The sequence below is a fragment of the Neodiprion pinetum genome, chromosome 3, assembly GCF_021155775.2.
Source record: "Neodiprion pinetum isolate iyNeoPine1 chromosome 3, iyNeoPine1.2, whole genome shotgun sequence".
Lineage (NCBI taxonomy): Eukaryota > Metazoa > Arthropoda > Insecta > Hymenoptera > Diprionidae > Neodiprion > Neodiprion pinetum.
In genome coordinates this window covers 42,103,387-42,121,922 of record NC_060234.1, presented here as the reverse complement: position 1 = coordinate 42,121,922, position 18,536 = coordinate 42,103,387, and the positions used below count along the sequence as shown (strand labels likewise).

General features: G+C 36.6%; 4 protein-coding genes and 1 long non-coding RNA gene across 5 annotated transcripts; 3 read left to right on the top strand and 2 right to left on the bottom strand.

Annotated features, from left to right (window-relative positions):
* Positions 1-1,203: 1,203 nt before the first annotated feature.
* Positions 1,204-8,978, top strand: LOC124215093 (probable ATP-dependent RNA helicase DDX43). The gene is made up of 12 exons (XM_046618059.2): positions 1,204-1,479; positions 4,281-4,384; positions 4,552-4,760; positions 5,029-5,232; positions 5,495-5,725; positions 5,849-5,975; positions 6,084-6,249; positions 6,459-6,701; positions 6,798-6,945; positions 7,181-7,422; positions 7,535-7,697; positions 7,851-8,978. Exons 1-12 carry the CDS (start codon positions 1,475-1,477, stop codon positions 7,986-7,988), a joined length of 1,980 nt encoding a protein of 659 aa, XP_046474015.1. The 5' UTR covers positions 1,204-1,474; the 3' UTR covers positions 7,989-8,978.
* A 1,189-nt stretch (positions 8,979-10,167) lies between these two features.
* Positions 10,168-16,115, top strand: LOC124215100 (uncharacterized). The gene is made up of 3 exons (XR_006882274.2): positions 10,168-10,282; positions 11,686-11,922; positions 16,025-16,115. It is a non-coding gene; the product is annotated as an uncharacterized lncRNA (long non-coding RNA).
* On the bottom strand, positions 10,289-14,137 carry eco (Establishment of cohesion). The gene is made up of 5 exons (XM_046618057.2): positions 11,997-14,137; positions 11,705-11,930; positions 11,363-11,536; positions 11,067-11,272; positions 10,289-10,533 (listed from the first exon to the last, which is right to left on the bottom strand). The coding sequence occupies exons 1-5, from the start codon at positions 13,871-13,873 to the stop codon at positions 10,410-10,412; spliced, it is 2,607 nt and encodes an 868-aa protein (XP_046474013.1). The 5' UTR covers positions 13,874-14,137; the 3' UTR covers positions 10,289-10,409.
* On the top strand, positions 14,469-16,115 carry Polr3G (RNA polymerase III subunit G). The gene is made up of 2 exons (XM_046618068.2): positions 14,469-15,568; positions 15,701-16,115. Exon 1 carries the CDS (start codon positions 14,783-14,785, stop codon positions 15,452-15,454), a length of 672 nt encoding a protein of 223 aa, XP_046474024.1. The 5' UTR covers positions 14,469-14,782; the 3' UTR covers positions 15,455-15,568; positions 15,701-16,115.
* Positions 15,660-18,433, bottom strand: LOC124215095 (endoplasmic reticulum-Golgi intermediate compartment protein 2). The gene is made up of 5 exons (XM_046618063.2): positions 18,136-18,433; positions 17,585-17,960; positions 17,164-17,414; positions 16,642-16,902; positions 15,660-16,460 (listed from the first exon to the last, which is right to left on the bottom strand). The coding sequence occupies exons 1-5, from the start codon at positions 18,242-18,244 to the stop codon at positions 16,267-16,269; spliced, it is 1,191 nt and encodes a 396-aa protein (XP_046474019.1). The 5' UTR covers positions 18,245-18,433; the 3' UTR covers positions 15,660-16,266.
* Positions 18,434-18,536: the final 103 nt, after the last annotated feature.

Here is an 18,536-nt window from a genome sequence, read left to right as displayed (position 1 = left end):
CTAGAGGGTCTAGGAACAGTGTGGCAGACACCATATTCAGGAAAAATAAACCGCGTAATTCAAAATATCGCTTTTGGTGGTTTCACATGATGCGGAATTCATACCTTACATTACTAATAGCATATTGCTGTTAGGATGAAAAAAAAAATTATACAATCAAATTAAAGTAATAATTAAAAGCGTACAGCAATAATTCTGAAACGTGTATCCACTTACACATTCAATTACTGCTCTAGGCTCTACATTTCGGCCGATTGAATTCCGTACCATATTAAACCATCTTTATGCGAATGTTTCTTAGTAACCTTTTTCGAAAAATTAATCGAGAGACTTATTTTTCTGCACTTACGTTTAAAATTGTATGAAATGAATAATAAATATTGAATAATAGACATACATATTGTGAATTTTATTGCAAAATTTCAAGAGTCTATGTACAGTAAACTATAAATAAATGTATGTACTTGTATGTATTTTGTACTTGATACATATACGTAAAAGTAGATCTAAAGTTAGTAATATATGAATACAAAAATATCAAGAAACAATAAAAATTTGCGTACATTGTAGAAAAATGTATAGAAATAATGTTATGTAAGATTATGATAAAAAATGTAAACAATAAATATATGACTACTTGCGTGTATAAAAACTTGTTTTTATATAAGATCAATTATAAAAAATATTGTAAAATAGTCGACAAAGTGACATTCAATTAATGTTGATCAGAAATAGATTAGTTTAAAAAGAAATACCAAAAAAAAACTAAGTTTTCTTCTGCGAGTTTCCGAGTGAGTTTCAAGTATCACAACCTGAACCGTTCTGAAGCTGGTACGTAATTTGCCTAATATTTTGAAATTCGCGGTTTCGTTTTCCCAAAAATGGCGGAGCCAACGAGATAGGTTTTTGAAATTAATTTTCATGAGGCAATTATCGACTCATAACCTACCGTACTTACCGTTAGTGGGTAACACAGACGACGCTTACCGTAGCGAAGCTATACTCATAGACCAGCATCATGTTTACAAATTTCGATAGCATTAATAGTTTGAAAGTCTGCTACCAGATGGTATATCGTCTAGTCAACATCGCAAATACAATTTGCGAGTTGATCATTTTTGCGTAGCTTCGTGAATACTGTTAACGGTAAAATCCTAGCGTAACTGGACTTTGAACAGCTGAATCAGACGCTGTCTTGCTGCTGCCTTGAAGTCCCAACCCTGTTCAGTCAGTGCTTGGACACTGCTTGGACAAGACGTGTTCTGGAACGAGTACTACGTAAAGAAGCTTTCTGATCACTTAACTGTAAAATTCCTAGCGTAGCTAGACTTTGAACAGTTGAATCAGACGCTGCCCTGCCGCTGTTCTGAAGTCCTGACGCTCTTCAGTCGCTGTTTGAACACTGCTTGGATAAGACGTGCACAGGGACGAGTGCTACGTAAAGAAGTTCTTACCTTTTGAAGCCACAGTTAAAATGGCGTAAGTACAATTAATTTACAGCGCATCTATTCTACAATTACTCAAAACAGTTGAATAATATTCGCAATTTCTTATACAGCGTTATTATGATATATTTGTAAACAATTATTCTAACCTCTTCGGACTTAACCCCGACCGCCCAAGCACCGTTATGCTCACAATTGAACCCAAAATTTACCGTACGACGTTCAGAAAACAATAAGATACGCTGCTATAATTCTATCTTAAGGGGATGCCCTGGTCGATTTCCACGGTGAAATAAATAAATAACTGGCATATATTCTACGGATTTATTATTGCATTTTCGTAGAATCCGTGCCATTTCTTTATTTCTTGCTCAAATGAAAACGTATTCGAGTGTTTTTCTTCAGAATTGCTTATAGAACAGGGTTTTTAAGCCTTTCTTTGCGTTTGAGATACGTGGATTGTGATATTTTGAGGTATAAATGTCAACGTCGAAGCCAACCAGGACACCCCCTTAACCCTTTGGGAGACAGTGGAAAGTATATTCTTCTCACCTATTTTATTTTATTTTATTTTTTAATTTTTTTCCGATGTTTCGGGTCTTTAACGTTTACTAAGGCATTTTTCAGACACTTAGGTTCCTAAATAATGTAACCGTTATGAATAATTAGGCCAACTGACTTATTTTATTTGATTCTCATAAACATTGAATTAAAAAAAAATCCATCTCTTCGGGAAAAAATCTGCTATTGGCAAACTGATAGAGCTAGAGCTATGAAAATTTTTATCAATGTTTTCTATGTTTAGTACTATGATATATATTTTATGCACATTTATTGACACCCCTGTTTTTTCAAAAAAAATTTTGAATTTTGAATAACCCCAAAACCCTATAACCCAATAAACGTATTTGACAAAGCCATCTCTTACGGTGCGCTGAGTACGTAAATAATATAATTTTACACGAGGCAAATGGCGAATGATTCCATATTCCATCACTAGGTGGCGAATACAAACCCCCGATCAAAAATTAACTCTTGAATACTTATAACTAGAGCTATTGTCACACAGAACTTTTGGCTTTTCTTAGCGCTTTTCCATTTGAGTGGATAAATGAGAAAACCTAAAAAAGAAAACAATAACTAAAAAGGGACTAGTTTCTTCCCGTATCCACGTCGTTAGTTTTGGGTCACGCTGAAAGGAAGAATAAGCGCCATATTCCATTTTTTATTTAGGACTTCGAAAATAATAGTCGCTATCTTCGATCCTCCATCTTAAACGTTGCAAATCTCATGTCAGATTCGTAATCAGCGACTTAAACAACCCCCGCATATTAAATTTGGCATAGTCGGTTGATTTTTTATAAGTTCGTGATTTTTTAACATTTTGTCCACCATCTTGGATCCGCCATCTTGGACCCGCCATCTTGAATTTCGTAAATCTAACCTCAGATTCGTCATCAGCGACCCCAAACCCCGAAAACCCCGTGCACCACTGACTGATAACTTTTTTTTTTTTTTTAATGTGCCTCTGAAAGGGTTAACCTACATTTGCATATCGGCGTTGTAACTTTACTCAAGAGCATGCACGACGATTCATGCATAATTGCAACACATGAATAATGTTAGCATTAATCGGATTTCGCATACGTGTGCAAAATTGAATAGTATAAACATTACCAGTCAAGGTAGTACCGTGATAGCAGCAGTCCTCAACTTCCAGAGAAATATCCCCTGTATAAAACATTATAACTAAAGTAAAAAGTAGTTGAGATACAGTACACCTTTGCGCCTCCTCTCACATGCGCAGAAGTATAAAAATTTTCCCATTGCGTCTTTTGTCTGACTTGGCAACGTTGCATTCTAACTCAGTATCTCTTGCCCGTCAAGCATGTGTTGTAGAGAAATGTATTGTTATGAAATCAATTTGAGGTTAGTTATAATTGGAGACTGAAAATAATACACAATGACTTCGCGATTAAGAAACGGCAGATTTGTTCAAAAAAGGACTGCTGTACCGTAACCTATATCCGCAAAGTTCTGACATTTATTTCAATTCGTTGGGCCTTTATGGCATTTTGAACTTCCCGCGTAGGGCAACGTTGCCAAGTCACTATTTCTCACGGGTCAGGTTATGAGAGAAAGTTTGAAAATCATTAAAAGCAACAAACTTTAAGAATTATTTACAAAAAAATGAATACTGCTTGTTTATGTTTTTTTTGAAAAAAATTACTTGTTATATCCTCAATTAATAATTCTCAGTTTTTAAAAAAAATTCTAAGAAAAGTATGGCTGTTATTAAATAAAATGCTCACTCTAACTACGGTCGGGATAGGGAATACATGTAAATTGTACGACTTTTGATCGCTAATATTGCAAAATTTAGTACGGCAAGGTCTATTAAAAAAAATTCCTACGTATAAAGGACACTTCAAATTATGTGTATTCAAAAATTGAAAGATATTGTAAGAAAAGTGATTTATCACGGTACTACCTTAATAATGGAAAGCAGAATATCATATATTCCAACTCGAGTTGGAAAGATATTATTCATTGAATACTTATTGTTTGTATAAACTGACTTATTGATTATTTTGTATTTTCAATTCTGATATTTAATTCATTATTATGCAGTTGATAATTAAAATTTAATAGTGCACACAATTACTTATTACATTATAATCAAAATTTCATGCAAAATTTGTAATTTTCTGCTTGATAAATAACTAGAATAATGAATAAACAAGTGCGTTATGTAGCAGTCAACTATATATATTGTTTACCCTTCATATTATCAAACGGTTTTAACCAATTTCATCAAATGAACCCAATTTACAGAGCCCTCGATGAGTGGAACAGCAATGAAAATACGCAGAGTAATACTGAGAATATACGTACGCAGAATTATGTACGAGATGGAAGCGGACCCTCCACAAGCCATGGTGACTGAGGAAAAAATAATCCTATAAATCTTAAAATCTTAAAAATAGATTATTAGAGTAATCTGCAGTACTCGATTACACAATTGAAACAAGCGAAATTAATGGTTGATACATTTTACTACATTTAGTATCCAAGTGAACGGACTTATATGATAATTTTAATATAGATAATGGAACCTGGAGAAATAACAATGGTGCTCGACCTAGGGGAAACCGTGGAAGGGATCGCGGACCTAAAACAGAATGGAAGAATAAAAACACTACAAAATCTCGAGGACTTGAGATATTGATAGATTCCACAAAAGTTGGCAAACTTATTGGCAGAGGAGGTTGCAAAATTAAGGAGTTGCAAGACCAGAGTGATACTAAGATAAATGTACGTATCTACTAGTTTAAATAATTGATGCTTTAGTTCTGGCAAGTTTTTTATACACAACTCGGAGAAACATGAGTTCAACTTCATAGTCGTTGCAGCGGATTAATTGACAATTGGCCAACTAAATTAAACCAATGTTTTATTACTGCTTCCATTTCTTAGTTTTGCAATTCATATTTTAATTCATTTTAAAGCGCATCAACTGCATTACGTGATTAAACTTCTCCAGTTTTACCTCATGTTACTTTCCCTTGATATTTCTACATAGGTTGGTAAACCAGTGGACTATATAAATACACCAGTGACTTTGATTGGCTCTCCGGAAGCACAAGAAAAGGCTAAAGCATTGATTGATGAATTATTAACTGACAAACCACCGCCATCACCGCCACCAAAAGTTAGTTCTCATTCCACCGCTGACAATGATGATGAATTTTTAAATTTCGACTGGTCCAAAGCCAGTAGAGACTATGTAAGTATTTTTTGTCAAAACACTGTACTGTATAATAGATGATTGAACTGATTTTGCCATGTTATGCTGGTACAAAGCCACTTGCCCAAACACGTTGCCACTTTACGGTAGTTTATTTTATGTGAACTTTTTTCCAACCAAAACTTGATATTCAATCTAGTATCACAGAAAATCAATGCTTGAGTTGTGCTTGTTTCTGTATAAAGAAAGGGATACATCGCATGTACTTTTTAATATCCAACTTCTCATTTCCTAACATCAGGAAGAATTCCGCAAGGAAAAATGGGCTAAATGTCCGCCGCTCATTAAAAATTTCTACCACGAAGACCCAGTCGTGGCAAATATGTCAAAAGGGAAAGCGTCTTATATTCGGAAAATAAACAACAACATTTCCGTTAGTAAAGTTTTTGAAGATATTGACGAAAATGGTCAGGAAGGCAGTGATGACCTAACAATACCAAATCCCATCGAAACATTCGAACAAGCATTTCAGGTTTGAGTCATACTTTGATCACTCATACATTTTTCAGTAAATATCGATTTATAGTTTTCTGAAAATTTTTCACTTGTCATTTCATTCAGTATAGACATTTTTTGTAATGTCTCATCGTTTCAGGATTACCCAGAAATCTTGGAAGAGATACGAAGGCAAGGATTTGTAAAACCAAGTCCCATACAATGTCAAGCATGGCCTATCCTTTTAAGTGGCAAGGATCTTATAGGAATTGCTCAGACTGGCACAGGTATGTAACTGTTAGGTACACTATTTGAAACTTGTAGTTTATTGCTGATATTGTGTTGAACTCACTGGATATCATGATAACGAAATAAATGATTTTATTTCATTTTAGGTAAAACACTTGCGTTCTTATTGCCAGCACTAATCCATATCGAGGGACAGACTGTTCCACGATTAGAACGCAGTGGACCGAACATTCTTATAATTGCTCCAACAAGAGAATTAGCTCTGCAAATTGAGCAAGAAGTGCGAAAGTACGAATATCGGGGAATAAAGGCGTACGTGCCAATTCGTTATTTCTTTCAATTTCTTATTGTCCGTTATGCAACCAGCTTACTCCATACTTTAGACAAGATAAACAAGAGAATAATCCTGTTATTTGCGAAATATTATACGACGCAAACATTCTCGACTTACTCGTAATGTCTAGGAATGAGTAAGGTGACAATATCTGTCAATTGATTATTACAAAATTCTTTGATTGCAGAGTGTGTGTGTACGGAGGTGGAAGTCGGAAGGATCAGGTCGATACAATAGTTCGTGGAGTTGAAATAATCATCGCAACACCTGGAAGATTGAATGACTTAGTCCAATCTGGGCATGTGGATGTAGCATCCATCACTTATCTCGTACTTGATGAAGCTGACCGCATGCTTGACTTAGGCTTTGAACCGCAAATTAGAAAAGTTCTGTTAGACATCCGTCCTGATCGTCAAACTATTATGACTAGGTAAGGTTTTTCTCTTTGTCACTTGAAATTCCTATAATCATCAAGCATGTTTTTACACTGACTTATCCGTAATTTATTGTACTTATATTTTGATAGTGCAACTTGGCCACTTGGAGTCAGACGCCTTGCCCAATCTTACATGAAAGACCCGCTCCAAGTTTGTGTTGGATCGCTAGATTTAGCAGCTGTGCATTCTGTAATGCAAACGATTCTTGTAGTAGACGAGAGCGAGAAACCAGAAATGGTGGGTACAGTATTTCGTCGAAATTTTTCCGACTTATTAAAAAAAATTATTCAAATTTGGGGGTAGATCTTAGTCTTACCCTTTCATTGTTTGACTAAACAAACATTGTGGAACAAAAACTTCGAAGATACACACTAGATCGTACGAATGAATTGAACTCAGATCTACTTGTTCTGTAATGCTTCGTGATATTATACAATGTGAACAGACTCAATGTTGAAACATTTTTCCACAGTTAAATGATTTTTTCCGTAATATGGGCTGTGATGACAAAGTGATCGTGTTCATCGGTAAAAAGTCACGTGTTGATGATTTAGCTAGCGATTTAGCACTGCAAGGTATCCTCAGTCAAAGTATACATGGTGGCCGTGAGCAGTGCGATAGAGAGCAGGCGCTTGATGATATCAAATCCGGCGAGGTTCGAATTCTACTTGCGACTGACGTTGCCAGCCGCGGTATAGACATCGACGACATAACGTAAGAAACATTTATTTTTTTTCATTCATGTATTACAGAGGTTGAAGATGGAGAATGATTAACTATTTTTTAACTGTTTATTTACTCAAATATTTTGCTTATACTTTGACAGGCACGTATTCAACTATGATTTTCCACGAGATATTGAGGAATATGTTCATAGAGTCGGCAGGACTGGAAGGGCAGGAAAAACAGGACAAAGTATTACTTTAATGACCCGAAGTGATTGGTCACACGCTAAAAAACTTATCGAAATCCTTGAGGAAGCTAATCAGGTAATTGAATAATGATTGATGCCACACATACATAATATATACAGTGAAATGACTCGGCAGAAGTGACCGTCAAGTAGTACTCGAATAAAAAATTGACATGAACATTCCTTAGAACTGATAGAGTAGTTATCTTGATTGATTTTTATTCTTCAGGATGTACCTGATGAAGTGCGGAGAATGGCTAAGCGGCACTTCGCATGGAAAGAAAGACGGGCACAGGAGAAGCAGCGTGAGCGCTCCGATGCTGGTAGTAGTCGCAGCGGTGGGGGCAGACGTAACGGCGGTCAATGAAGATGGGGCACAGGACGCGAAAATAGCAGAGGTGGATTTGACGGTAACAGGCGAGGCGGGAACAAAAGTTAAGAAAATCAATGGTAGAACTACCCGCCTTTTTCCTACCGTTTCTTGAAAGACCGCAGAGTCGAAGCTTCAATGCGGTGTGTTTGCAGTGTTGCACGTATATAAGAATAAAAGTATAATCTGAGTGCGTACATAACACACATGCATTCGTTCGCTTGAAATTTTTCTATTTTTGATAAAATTCAGTATATAAGAAACGGGAAATTATTACCTATATCGAGGAAAATTTCTTCATTACAGTATTACCTTATATTTGACTAAATGTTTATTTCTCATGATCTCTTTTTACTATTAATTGTTAATTATATTAGCTTTTTCCCTTTGTAATAACTTCAAACTGCTTAATCGCGGGGCATATGCTTTTGCGCACTTTAATTCGATCTGATCGCTGGTTCGATGTGGCTTAAAGAACTTAGCATAAAGGTTTAGTAAAAGTCTTGTAAAGTGTACTGTGATTCAGATATTTCTCGCCTTGGCAATGTTACTTTTATACCATTGTTACTAGAATTGTCATTTGTATTCATTATTGACGGCCAGAAACAGAAATTGCCAATTTGTTGGCACATACTTTTATTACAGACTTATGTGAATCAGTGCCGGAAACCCTGAATATCTATTGGTATTAGTACGCCGTAATTTTATACAGCGAAAAAAATGTATGGCCATACAATTACAATGAATACATGTATTTATGACTGGCTTTAGTCACATATAGTTGAAGATGTTCCTAAATATGTTAAAAACTAACACGTTCCTACAGATCTCTTGAAAGATTTTGAACGTATCCTAGATCTAAGGCATATAAATAGTATTTAATGCACCCTAGAATACAAAATATCATAGGAAAATGCATACCTGATTTTGTACTGTATTATTTACGTTTTATATTTTCCATATTCAAAATACATTGATATAATACGATTGAGTTCGTTCAGTTTCATAACCCATCATTCATCAAGACAAGATATAAATAAAAATATCGATACGGCCATCAGCGCCGGCAACTCATCGCCGCGGAGGGCGTGGAGTTTTTGACGTGGCTAGAAAGGGGCTGGGGGGGCAAAAATCAGAATCTTCAATTACGCTAATATTAATATATTGGCGCGACGACAAATCACTCAATATTTAAAAATCCATAAAAAATATGAAAATCAATCGAATTCATAAAATGAAATGTACTTTTTATTCAGAATTAATTTATATATAAACTTGGAGGTTTAGATTTTTTTGAATCTTTTTTTAATCAATTTTTACAATGGTTTTAAATATTAGAAATTAACCAGTGGTTTTTTTATACTTATAACCGTAGCAGTAATTGTTATAAAAATTGATGGAAAAAAGATTTAAAAAAATCTAAACCTCCAAGCTTCTAGATAAATTAATTCTGAAGAAATAGTACACCTCATTTTTTGCACTGAGAAAAGAAAATGTGTTGAATTGACAAATATTTAGTTGAATACGTCCAAATAAATATGTTTTTTATATTGTCTAAAATGTTGTCATTCCAACAGTATATTTCGTTCGGTCCGAAAATATACTGTTAAGATGACAAAATTGTAGTCAATATAAAATAAAAAAATCCATTTGGACATATTCAAATAAATATCCACTAAAAAATCGTGTTTTCAGTTTTTCGAAATTTTTAAATTCATTCAAACCGCAAGCGAGGCACCGTTTCGACGTCTCAATTTTTTACCGTTTTTGGCGGTTAAACAATTTTGTCACCCCTTACAGCACTCAGATTTCAAAATTTCATCAAAATATGTTTATTGGAATAATGTAACGCGTCTACACTGAAAATTGCTAGCTGTAGGAAATTTTTTTAGGCTCTTGAAAATCGAGCCCTGTTAGTAGGTGTAGGAATTGGAACTCGAATATACTTGACATAAATGCATATCGCATTTTGATTTTTAATTATACGAAATAAGTATCACGTGTGATACTGGATTATGTATTTTTCTAAACGAAAAAAAAAGAAAAAATTCGCTACGTTGAGGGTGTGGAATTTCCACATGGTGCAAGATCTAGGTGTGGAGTTTCGCCATACCATCCCCACCAAAGTTGCCGGCGCCGACGGCCATTATAGATTCCGTAAGTACGCACGTGAGTTCTATCCTTAGAGCAGTTCTATTGGTTCTATCTCGCAACTTTGCTCGTAAATAGTTACAGCAGGCAAGACATCTCAAATACCGTGCTCAGAAGTTGAAAATAAAATACAGCCATAGGTTAATATTATTTATTTATTTATTTATATTCTGTGTCAACAATACCAAATTGTTAAAATTTCAAATAATATTACAGTGACATTGAAATAATTTAAATATAATTATATGGGTTGATGCACGCGAAAATTTAATTATATACTTTGAAACATTTAGTACTGGTGTACTTCTCTGCAAAAGCTTTGCCTCCTGGGGTTGGTATTGAGAAAGCGATGTCATCCATGGATAGGACATACCCAAAATAGAAGTTGGCCCTGTAAATATAATAAATCCGATAACAATGTAAAATGTCAACAGCATAACTGTCATCAGTAAGGTAAGTGTACTAGTTATAGACGCCTTTAGACCCAATTATTGGCCCTTTTATTTCACAAAATTATAAATTTACGGCACCAATTGTGAATTTCTCGATGACTAAAATCAATCGCTAAAGGGTTAGACACTACAAATTCATTTTCTTGTAATTTTAGAACTAAGGATCAACCAGATACAACCAAAAAAGGTAAATAATTGGGACAGGGTCAGTAACTGGTACACTTACCTTATTTCTAAATTATGACACCAGTAAAAAGTGCATAATATGCACGCTATTAATCGAAAAAGTTTAACTGCCTTTTTCGGAGTTTTTCTCTTAGACTGCCATAACAGAAGCCACCATAATGGTTATTGAGATATCTGAACCGAGAAGTTTTTTTTCCACTGATTTACTTTTCAACCAACAGGTGTGTAACAATTCCTCCTGACATCTAATTCTTCAAGTCCATATGATAATTAAGTGAGAGCTCACCTTAGAACATCCACTAACTTTGTTGCGATTCCCTGTTTCCGATAGCTAGCAGCTGTCCATACCACTTTAATACCGCACTTAATGGAAGAGCTCTGCAAACTGCAGCAATCAATATTTTGTAAATCAGGAATTAAGCGATAGCCCGTCGTCACATATTCAGCAACTAACACACCCAGGATCTCTTTTTCTCTAATATACAGGTATATCTGTAACATGAGAATCGAATTGAGGATGTTAGTAAACTCTCTAGAACTATAAAAAATAATTTTATGACAAAATGCCAGTAATCGATTTACCTTGTCATTATGGTAGTCAGAAAGTTTCGAATCTGCCAACCCCAAATCCCTGTCAATAACTGCTAAAATCTCTGATACTTTCTTCCAGCAATACTTAGGAGCTGAGGCCTCAACCAAGATAATTCTACTGGAGGTATAACTATCGGTAGTCACTACTCGTTCGTGCTTCCAACCCTGCAATATTAGTGAAATTTATCAAATTGTCTTTATTTGAAATTCAGTTGTTTATAAAAATGTTGCTTCATTTGTATTCTTTTTTAGCTGTGCATGTGTATTCCTTCCCAAAGTACAGTTGAATAATAATTATTATTTCACAACAATAGGATTGCAGGACATACTTACGGGGAATTTCAATATCTTCATACTGTCGTGATAATTTTGATGAGAAGTTTCATCACTGGGATCTCCTATTTGATAAACAACCCTACATTCAGGGCACTGAGTTGCACCAAACTGCTTCTGGCCAACATCGAGTTGATATTGACGGTCATCTTGGGCACCATTTTTGGCAGATAATTGCCAGCCTGCAGGTCTCTTGGTGCCACGGGTAACATTTTTGGGTGAGTCTCTGTCGGATAAAAATAAAAAGAGAAGTTTTACAAGATGCTTGGAAAAATATAACTCATTTACTTACATCAGGCTTTTGGTCCTTGCAAAGTCCTTGTTAAACAAAGGATACAACTTTGTTCCTTTGTTTTGATTAGAGTTATCAAGATTGCTAGAAACCTGATCAAGGTTAGCGGTAGGGCCATATGCATCCTTTATGTTCATTACCGATGTCATGCTAGTGAGTTCACTGGCAGGAGACATGGACATGCCATTCAGCACGATTGAAGACTTTAATGGCGATATTGCGTATTTTTGTGTGCTTATTAAGGGCTCCATTGTGTCATATTCATCATCCGCCCAATCATCTTCCAATACCTTCAAAATGTTATCAACACTTGTCTTATCTATAGGCACTCCGAAGCTAGGATCGTCGACTGTTAGATCATTGGCATCTAATGATAAATCAGAGATTCTGGCTTTTTTGTGGGGATTTTGCCTTTTCATAAATCGATGTGATTCTAGCTTTACTTTACCATGTGAGACCTGTAATTTTATCGAATCATTAACCGTGACAGTAGCCAGAGACTTTCTTGATACAGTTCTATTGGTCTTGAAGAACTTCTTTGCAGTATCAATTTCAGGGGATGCTGCCAACTCTCTTGATTGAGGCATGGCGCATTTCTCCACAGAATGTTCAACATGGATATTCGGCAAAGTGTTATCCATATTTTGCGTGATATTTCTAACATTAGACTCAGCAAAAGACGTCTCAGTAGAAGTGGCAATGGGAGAAACATCGTTAACATTTTCTTTCTTAAACCCATCAGCGAGTGAGATGTGTTTTTTTACTTTTGGCTTCCTTATTCTATGACCAATCCCGGCATTGATCTCACCATACTTATGTCTTTTGCTTGATCTCCCTCGACTGCTTCTATTAGGTAGACTGCGCCTTTTTTGCCCATGACGAACTTCACTTTGTTCAATGTTTATCGGGGAGTCTTGTTTTGGTAAGACTTGGGGTGGTGAAGAGCTGTAGAACACTTTTGTGCTCACTTTAAAGTCTTGTTGCCTTTCTTGGAAGAGCGCAGCCCTGGCCTTGGGAGCGGAAGTACATTCGTCAGTCTTGAATAATTTTGCCGAAGTTTGTATAATTACATCACGGGCAGTTCTTTTCAATATATTTTCTTTGCCATCTATTGGCGAAGAGTTTTGTGCTGTCGCAGCAAGGCTATTCAGAGACTTTCTGTGATGTAAGCGGGGCAGTGCAGCCTCTTTGCTAACCGAACCCAGAGGTGTAATCAGCCTTCTCATAGGGCTATCGTCCTTATAAGGTGTTTCGGCAATAATGCTGGAATCGAGAATTTGTACATTCTGAATTTCCTTGCCGAAACTCTTTCTCTTGGGAGTTTCAGTTATAGACTCGTTCCAAGCTGAACTCTTACCAGAGCGTTTGGGAGATGTCGGCGGAGTTTCTTTAACTATTTCATTCTCATCATTGATGGGAATCACTGGTTCTGGCAAAACTGGACAAGTTTTGCGACGTTGAGAATATCTCGCCGATCGGGTCAACGTTTTAAGGACACTGAAAGGAGACGACGGTACGACATTGGCTTCGTCGTGGCCCATGTTTAGCGTCCCCATTTCCCACAGATTAGAGTCCAAGGAACCAAGATATACCAAGGCCGCTGCGGTGGATCCAACCACCGGAGAAGTAAGCGATTTACCAGGCGAATTGGTCGCGCTACTTGGTGTAGCATCGCTCAGTGCCAAGGGAGACATCGGGCCAAGGTCTGATTCATCCCCGGAGTTTCCTCCACTAGGACTCGCTGTTTGGGTGTCCCGGAACAGGGTTCGCTTGCTCGAACTAGTTCCCGAAGTGAAGAGCCGCTTCTGGACTCGTCGAGGTGTATTATTAAAGACTTCCCCGAGCCCGACGGAGCTGCCGTCGCCGCCCGCGGACATTCTCCTATCACCAAGATCCCGTCAAAAAAACAGAGGCTGATGCAGATGTACAGGTTACCAAAATACTGCTCCGGTCTTTTCGACACGACGCAAATCAGTCAATGGCCGATATACGGACGGCACTAGTTATTCAGAAAAGTCAGGTTTGCGTTTATTAAAACTTCATTCGACTCGCGTTCTCAGTGAAAATGATAAAAGTTGCAGGTGTGCAAAATACTGTTGAGTCGCCGTTGATCGCCGCTAATCCCGCCTATCCGGGCCCGCTCAAAGTTGAGAGTGGTACCAACGTAACGTATTGCCAACCCGCTGTTTGAATTCACCACACTACACACGAATAGTGCAAATGCAATATTTGTAAACTATAAGGCCTTGAGTCCACAATTTAAGAACGGACCGAAATTCAAGCAAATTCTTACTAATGAAACATCAATGAAACATTTTCTGCGACCTTCTTCTTTATTTTAGAAACATGTGTGCAGAAATTATTGTAATTGCCGTAGTCAGCTGCGTACTGCGCATGCGCCATTACAGAGAGAAAAGAAGTCCCGTTAGATCTTCTTTCTCTTTTCAGTGGCGGGCTAACTTTACCTTACTTCATGGCTAACTCGATTTGACAATGGAACGCATACTGCAATATACGTATCTAATCAAGGCATTCTTACGCCGATGAACCTACCCATAGACACTATTTTCATGGTGCACTCTGGGACTGTGATAATATTTACATCAGTTGATACCGTTGACGGTTTAAGGTTAAAGAGCTCGTTGCCTTTCCTTCGACGTAAGAATGAAAGAAGAAAAAGAACTCTGACGTTACAGACTCGAATGATGATAGACTGCTAATTTGTTCAGCGATAATCGCTTACATTAATAAATCGCTCAACCGTTATTTCTATTCACTGCCACGATATGGCAAATCGTGGAAGAGGTAGAGGCAAGGTCTCAATGTCTATAAATGTCGAACAATTAGGGTTCGGCAGAGGAGAGGCGCTACCGGGTCCAGTTCTGCAACCACCACCGAAGTACCCTCCTTTGGATTATAAGCCAACTCCTTTCACAATAACAGACCAGGATAACTATATGCTGGAAATAAAAAGAGATTATGCAGAGTTTCTCCGAGATACTCCAAGCTACGTACAACCGATCGTCGTTAATAAGGACATTGAGCGTTATTCGGATTGGTTTCAGGACATGATGAATGACCAGACTAGTTATGAGGAACAATACGACTGGACTGTGATGCCAGGTGAATTAAAACCCAGGAATAGTAGCCATAAGCGCCGTCAAGATTCAATTGTTAAAGAGCCGGCTAAGAAGAAGAGAGATATTGATGTTGAGGTGAGGTTGAAGGAACTTGAGAGAAAGGAAAGTAGTCAACGAAGTGACGTCGATGACAATGGAAAAGAAGGAGATGGGGATAACGAAGATGATGAAAAAGAGCTAGAAGAACGTCCCGAGGAGGAAGAGGAAGAATTAGATGAAGAGATGGATGATGGAACTGACTACGTCAATAGCTATTTCGACAATGGAGAAGCCTTTGATGACGAAGATGACAATTTAGATGACGGTCCTGTATATTGACATAGTGAACGGGTTACAGCATTTACAGGCAATACCAAACAAATTTTTGTTAAGATCAGCGTTTTTCACGAGTTGTGGCGTAAACCAAACTAAAGTACCTTTACTGGAAATTGTGTACGTTTGTAATTATAATTCCTAATTCATATTTCGTGATTATAATCATTCAATGTAATTGGGTTATAGAGCTACTAGATGAATGAAAATATATTTTTATTGAGACTTTTATTCTTCACTTTTTCTTTACAGGTTCATATTTACACAATATAAAATTTTATTGATGAGCTTGGAAGTACAACTGTTTTCCAAAATTACCAAATCGATTTAACAACTCACACGTATTGAATTGGTAATTATGAGGTTTTACATCCTGGTCCGCGTCATGTGCGAATATGCGAATGATTCATAAGGTCCCTAAGGCTGACTATTTTCACGAGTCTTTCATCACATTCAAAATTACGTAAAATAAACTAACGGTACTCATCCCTGGATCAATTTCAAATACATCTGAATAATATGTAAGTAGATTGTTTACGTGATTCGTTATTGTTATCAATGTTTTGATTGCCACAGATGAATAATCCTAGAGATGATATGAAGATTGTACAGTAAGAACGGCACTTTAACTGCATGAATCCACTTATGTATTGGGAATCGAATTGAAGTTTCGAAAAAAGAGTGTAACTGTACACTCATCAATGTATGCCAAGCAGAGAAATGCTCTGCATGCACTTCTGGAAATTGTCACCTGTTGAATACTTGTGAACAAGTCCTTACACTTAAGATAGGAACAATGTTGTTTCCATACGGAAAAATTATTTCTTTGAATTAAGTTCAATATTTAAAATCGGCGGGGACGCTGCTGTGAGCAAATCCACAGAACTTGGAGTTTCGTTTTGGACAACTGGTGACGAAACAACTAGTTTTTCTTCATTTCGAGGATCTTGATTCTTGAGAAATTGGCACGTGATCAAATACCAGAATACCTGTACTAAATTGTTCAACAGCCCTGTAAGAGAATGAAATTAAAGCTTGCCTGAATTATTTACAAGTTCGTATAATTGTTGATAATTACTAATGCAGAGATAAAACTGACATCTGCACTTGACTAACAATAAGTGTGCCTGATGAGATTACACCTCATGTACAATGGATTTTCTTAATATTAAAAGACATTCGGGGATACTCACCATTAGTAACAAAGATACCACCAACAGTAGCGCAAAGTTTAACTAGGAATCGAAATACTGAATCTCTTTGTTGTGTAACTTTAACTTTCAAAGCACTCATATCATACTTGAAGAAAATTCCAGGAATGCCATGCGAGCCTTTGTGATGATCAATGGGCCGCTGGTGGTCTTTTACACTGTACTGATAAGTCTTGTACGACCGCAATAAATTCCTGACATCTGTGGGAACTACCTCCACAAAGTACTGGTATAACATCATACCTGGAAATGATACAATAAAAGGTTAATTTATTTGCTTTCATAACAAAATGCTGCGCTGACAGCAGATATATAAAAATCATGTTCTACATTTCAAAACACTGAGGATTATATAATGTGATAACAAAAAAAAAAAATGCGTTTAAAATTAATGACAAATTTATTGTTCTTTACTAAATTATTGAATATGTTATTGAAAATAAAAACAAACCATGATATTTTTGCGTTGAATAAATTATAATTGTATTAGACGAAAGAACTCACTATGGTCGCTTATTTTTTCATCTCCTTCAAGTGGATGTATAACACCAGGACTTGGTTCACCGAAGGAAAACCTGTTGATTCTATGCGTAAAGTTGTAATCACGTTCGGTCATAAAAGCAGATATGTGAATATGTCCTCTAGGGAGTGACAATGATTTTCCTGCAGTGATATGAAAATTACCAGCGACCTTATTTACGTCTAAACTGCCATATATGCGGCAAGCATCTGGAGTGTGATTAGGGTAATTTTTTCTGAAATAAAAATGTAGAATTTGTTATGCGTGGTCTTCTTGACAAAATACATTTCAACTTGACGCTATTTACTGCTTTGGACTGTCATGAGATTGAAACTAGATTGCACATTTTTAATGATGTAAGAAAATTGTAATTAGATGCAGAAATGAGGAAATGAAAGTTTGTACCGTTTTGGCATATCACTTAGCAGTGACAACTGATTAGACTTCCACAGAAGCTCGTGGACAGCATGGTACTCTTCTCTTAGGTATGAATTCATGTATTTGAGAGAATCGAAGTGGTTCCGTTGTTCAGGCGTCAGTTCCCACCACGTGTCCTCCTCTTCTAATGTTCCAAATCCCATCAAATTTTGATTAGTAGAATCTAGTATGTCGGCGCCCACGCGACTGCATGGCATCGCTACTGTTATGTCAATATTGACTTTTAGTTTAGCATCTATGAAGTCATTGTCAGGCTCGAATTTAAACTGCAGGCGAGTATCGAGAAAATATTGCGTCTCTGCTATCACCAAGTAAGCTATGACGCAGAAACTCAACACTGAAACTAAAGAATGATTTTGTTATTTGAATGCACCTAGCGAATGCCTAAAATGAAACGCTGTATTGACTTGAGCTAACATTATGTTCCACTAGACACAAAATCATATGAATTTATTGGACAGAAAAGTTTGTAAGCATCATAAACAAACTATAGACATTATAAACGCTGGTTTACTTACATGTACCACCAACAGCAGATTGTTTAATATATGTGTCAGGTACTTTGGGAAAACCATCCAGTTCCTTGACGGCTTTCAAGTTAATTTTCCTTCTTCTTAATATTGCCATTTCCGCCAGGAATGGTCCCAAATAAAATCACATTCATACACAATAACTTCGTAATAAGGAAGCCCTAATATGACATCTTTCAATGGGTAATATTGCTATTCAAATTAGTCATACTTGAAGTTGGAGGTTATACGCCAATCGTGGCAGACTGGCTGTTGCAGCTGGCAACCTGTCAGTGGTGTCTGTGGAAATTGAGCGAGAAAACCAGCGGCGGGTAATTTGAATATTTAAAACAGAAACTTCAACATTCTGGAGAAAGGAAATATGCAACGAAATGTATCGAATTATTTCA

Coding starts and splice junctions, on each gene's coding strand:
- Polr3G (XM_046618068.2), top strand. CDS start 14,783: ATGGCAAATCGTGGAAGAGGTAGAGGCAAGGTCTCAATGTCTATAAAT.
- LOC124215095 (XM_046618063.2), bottom strand. CDS start 18,244: ATGGCAATATTAAGAAGAAGGAAAATTAACTTGAAAGCCGTCAAGGAA. Junction 16,903..17,163: donor TGAAAAAATAAGCGACCATA/GTGAGTTCTTTC, acceptor TATCATTTCCAG/GTATGATGTTATACCAGTAC. Junction 16,461..16,641: donor TGGTATCTTTGTTACTAATG/GTGAGTATCCCC, acceptor ATTCTCTTACAG/GGCTGTTGAACAATTTAGTA.
- eco (XM_046618057.2), bottom strand. CDS start 13,873: ATGTCCGCGGGCGGCGACGGCAGCTCCGTCGGGCTCGGGGAAGTCTTT. Junction 11,931..11,996: donor GCAAGGACCAAAAGCCTGAT/GTAAGTAAATGA, acceptor TTTATCCGACAG/AGACTCACCCAAAAATGTTA. Junction 11,273..11,362: donor CTGACTACCATAATGACAAG/GTAAATCGATTA, acceptor CTCATGTTACAG/ATATACCTGTATATTAGAGA.
- LOC124215093 (XM_046618059.2), top strand. Junction 5,726..5,848: donor CATTCGAACAAGCATTTCAG/GTTTGAGTCATA, acceptor TCATCGTTTCAG/GATTACCCAGAAATCTTGGA. Junction 6,946..7,180: donor AGAGCGAGAAACCAGAAATG/GTGGGTACAGTA, acceptor ATTTTTCCACAG/TTAAATGATTTTTTCCGTAA.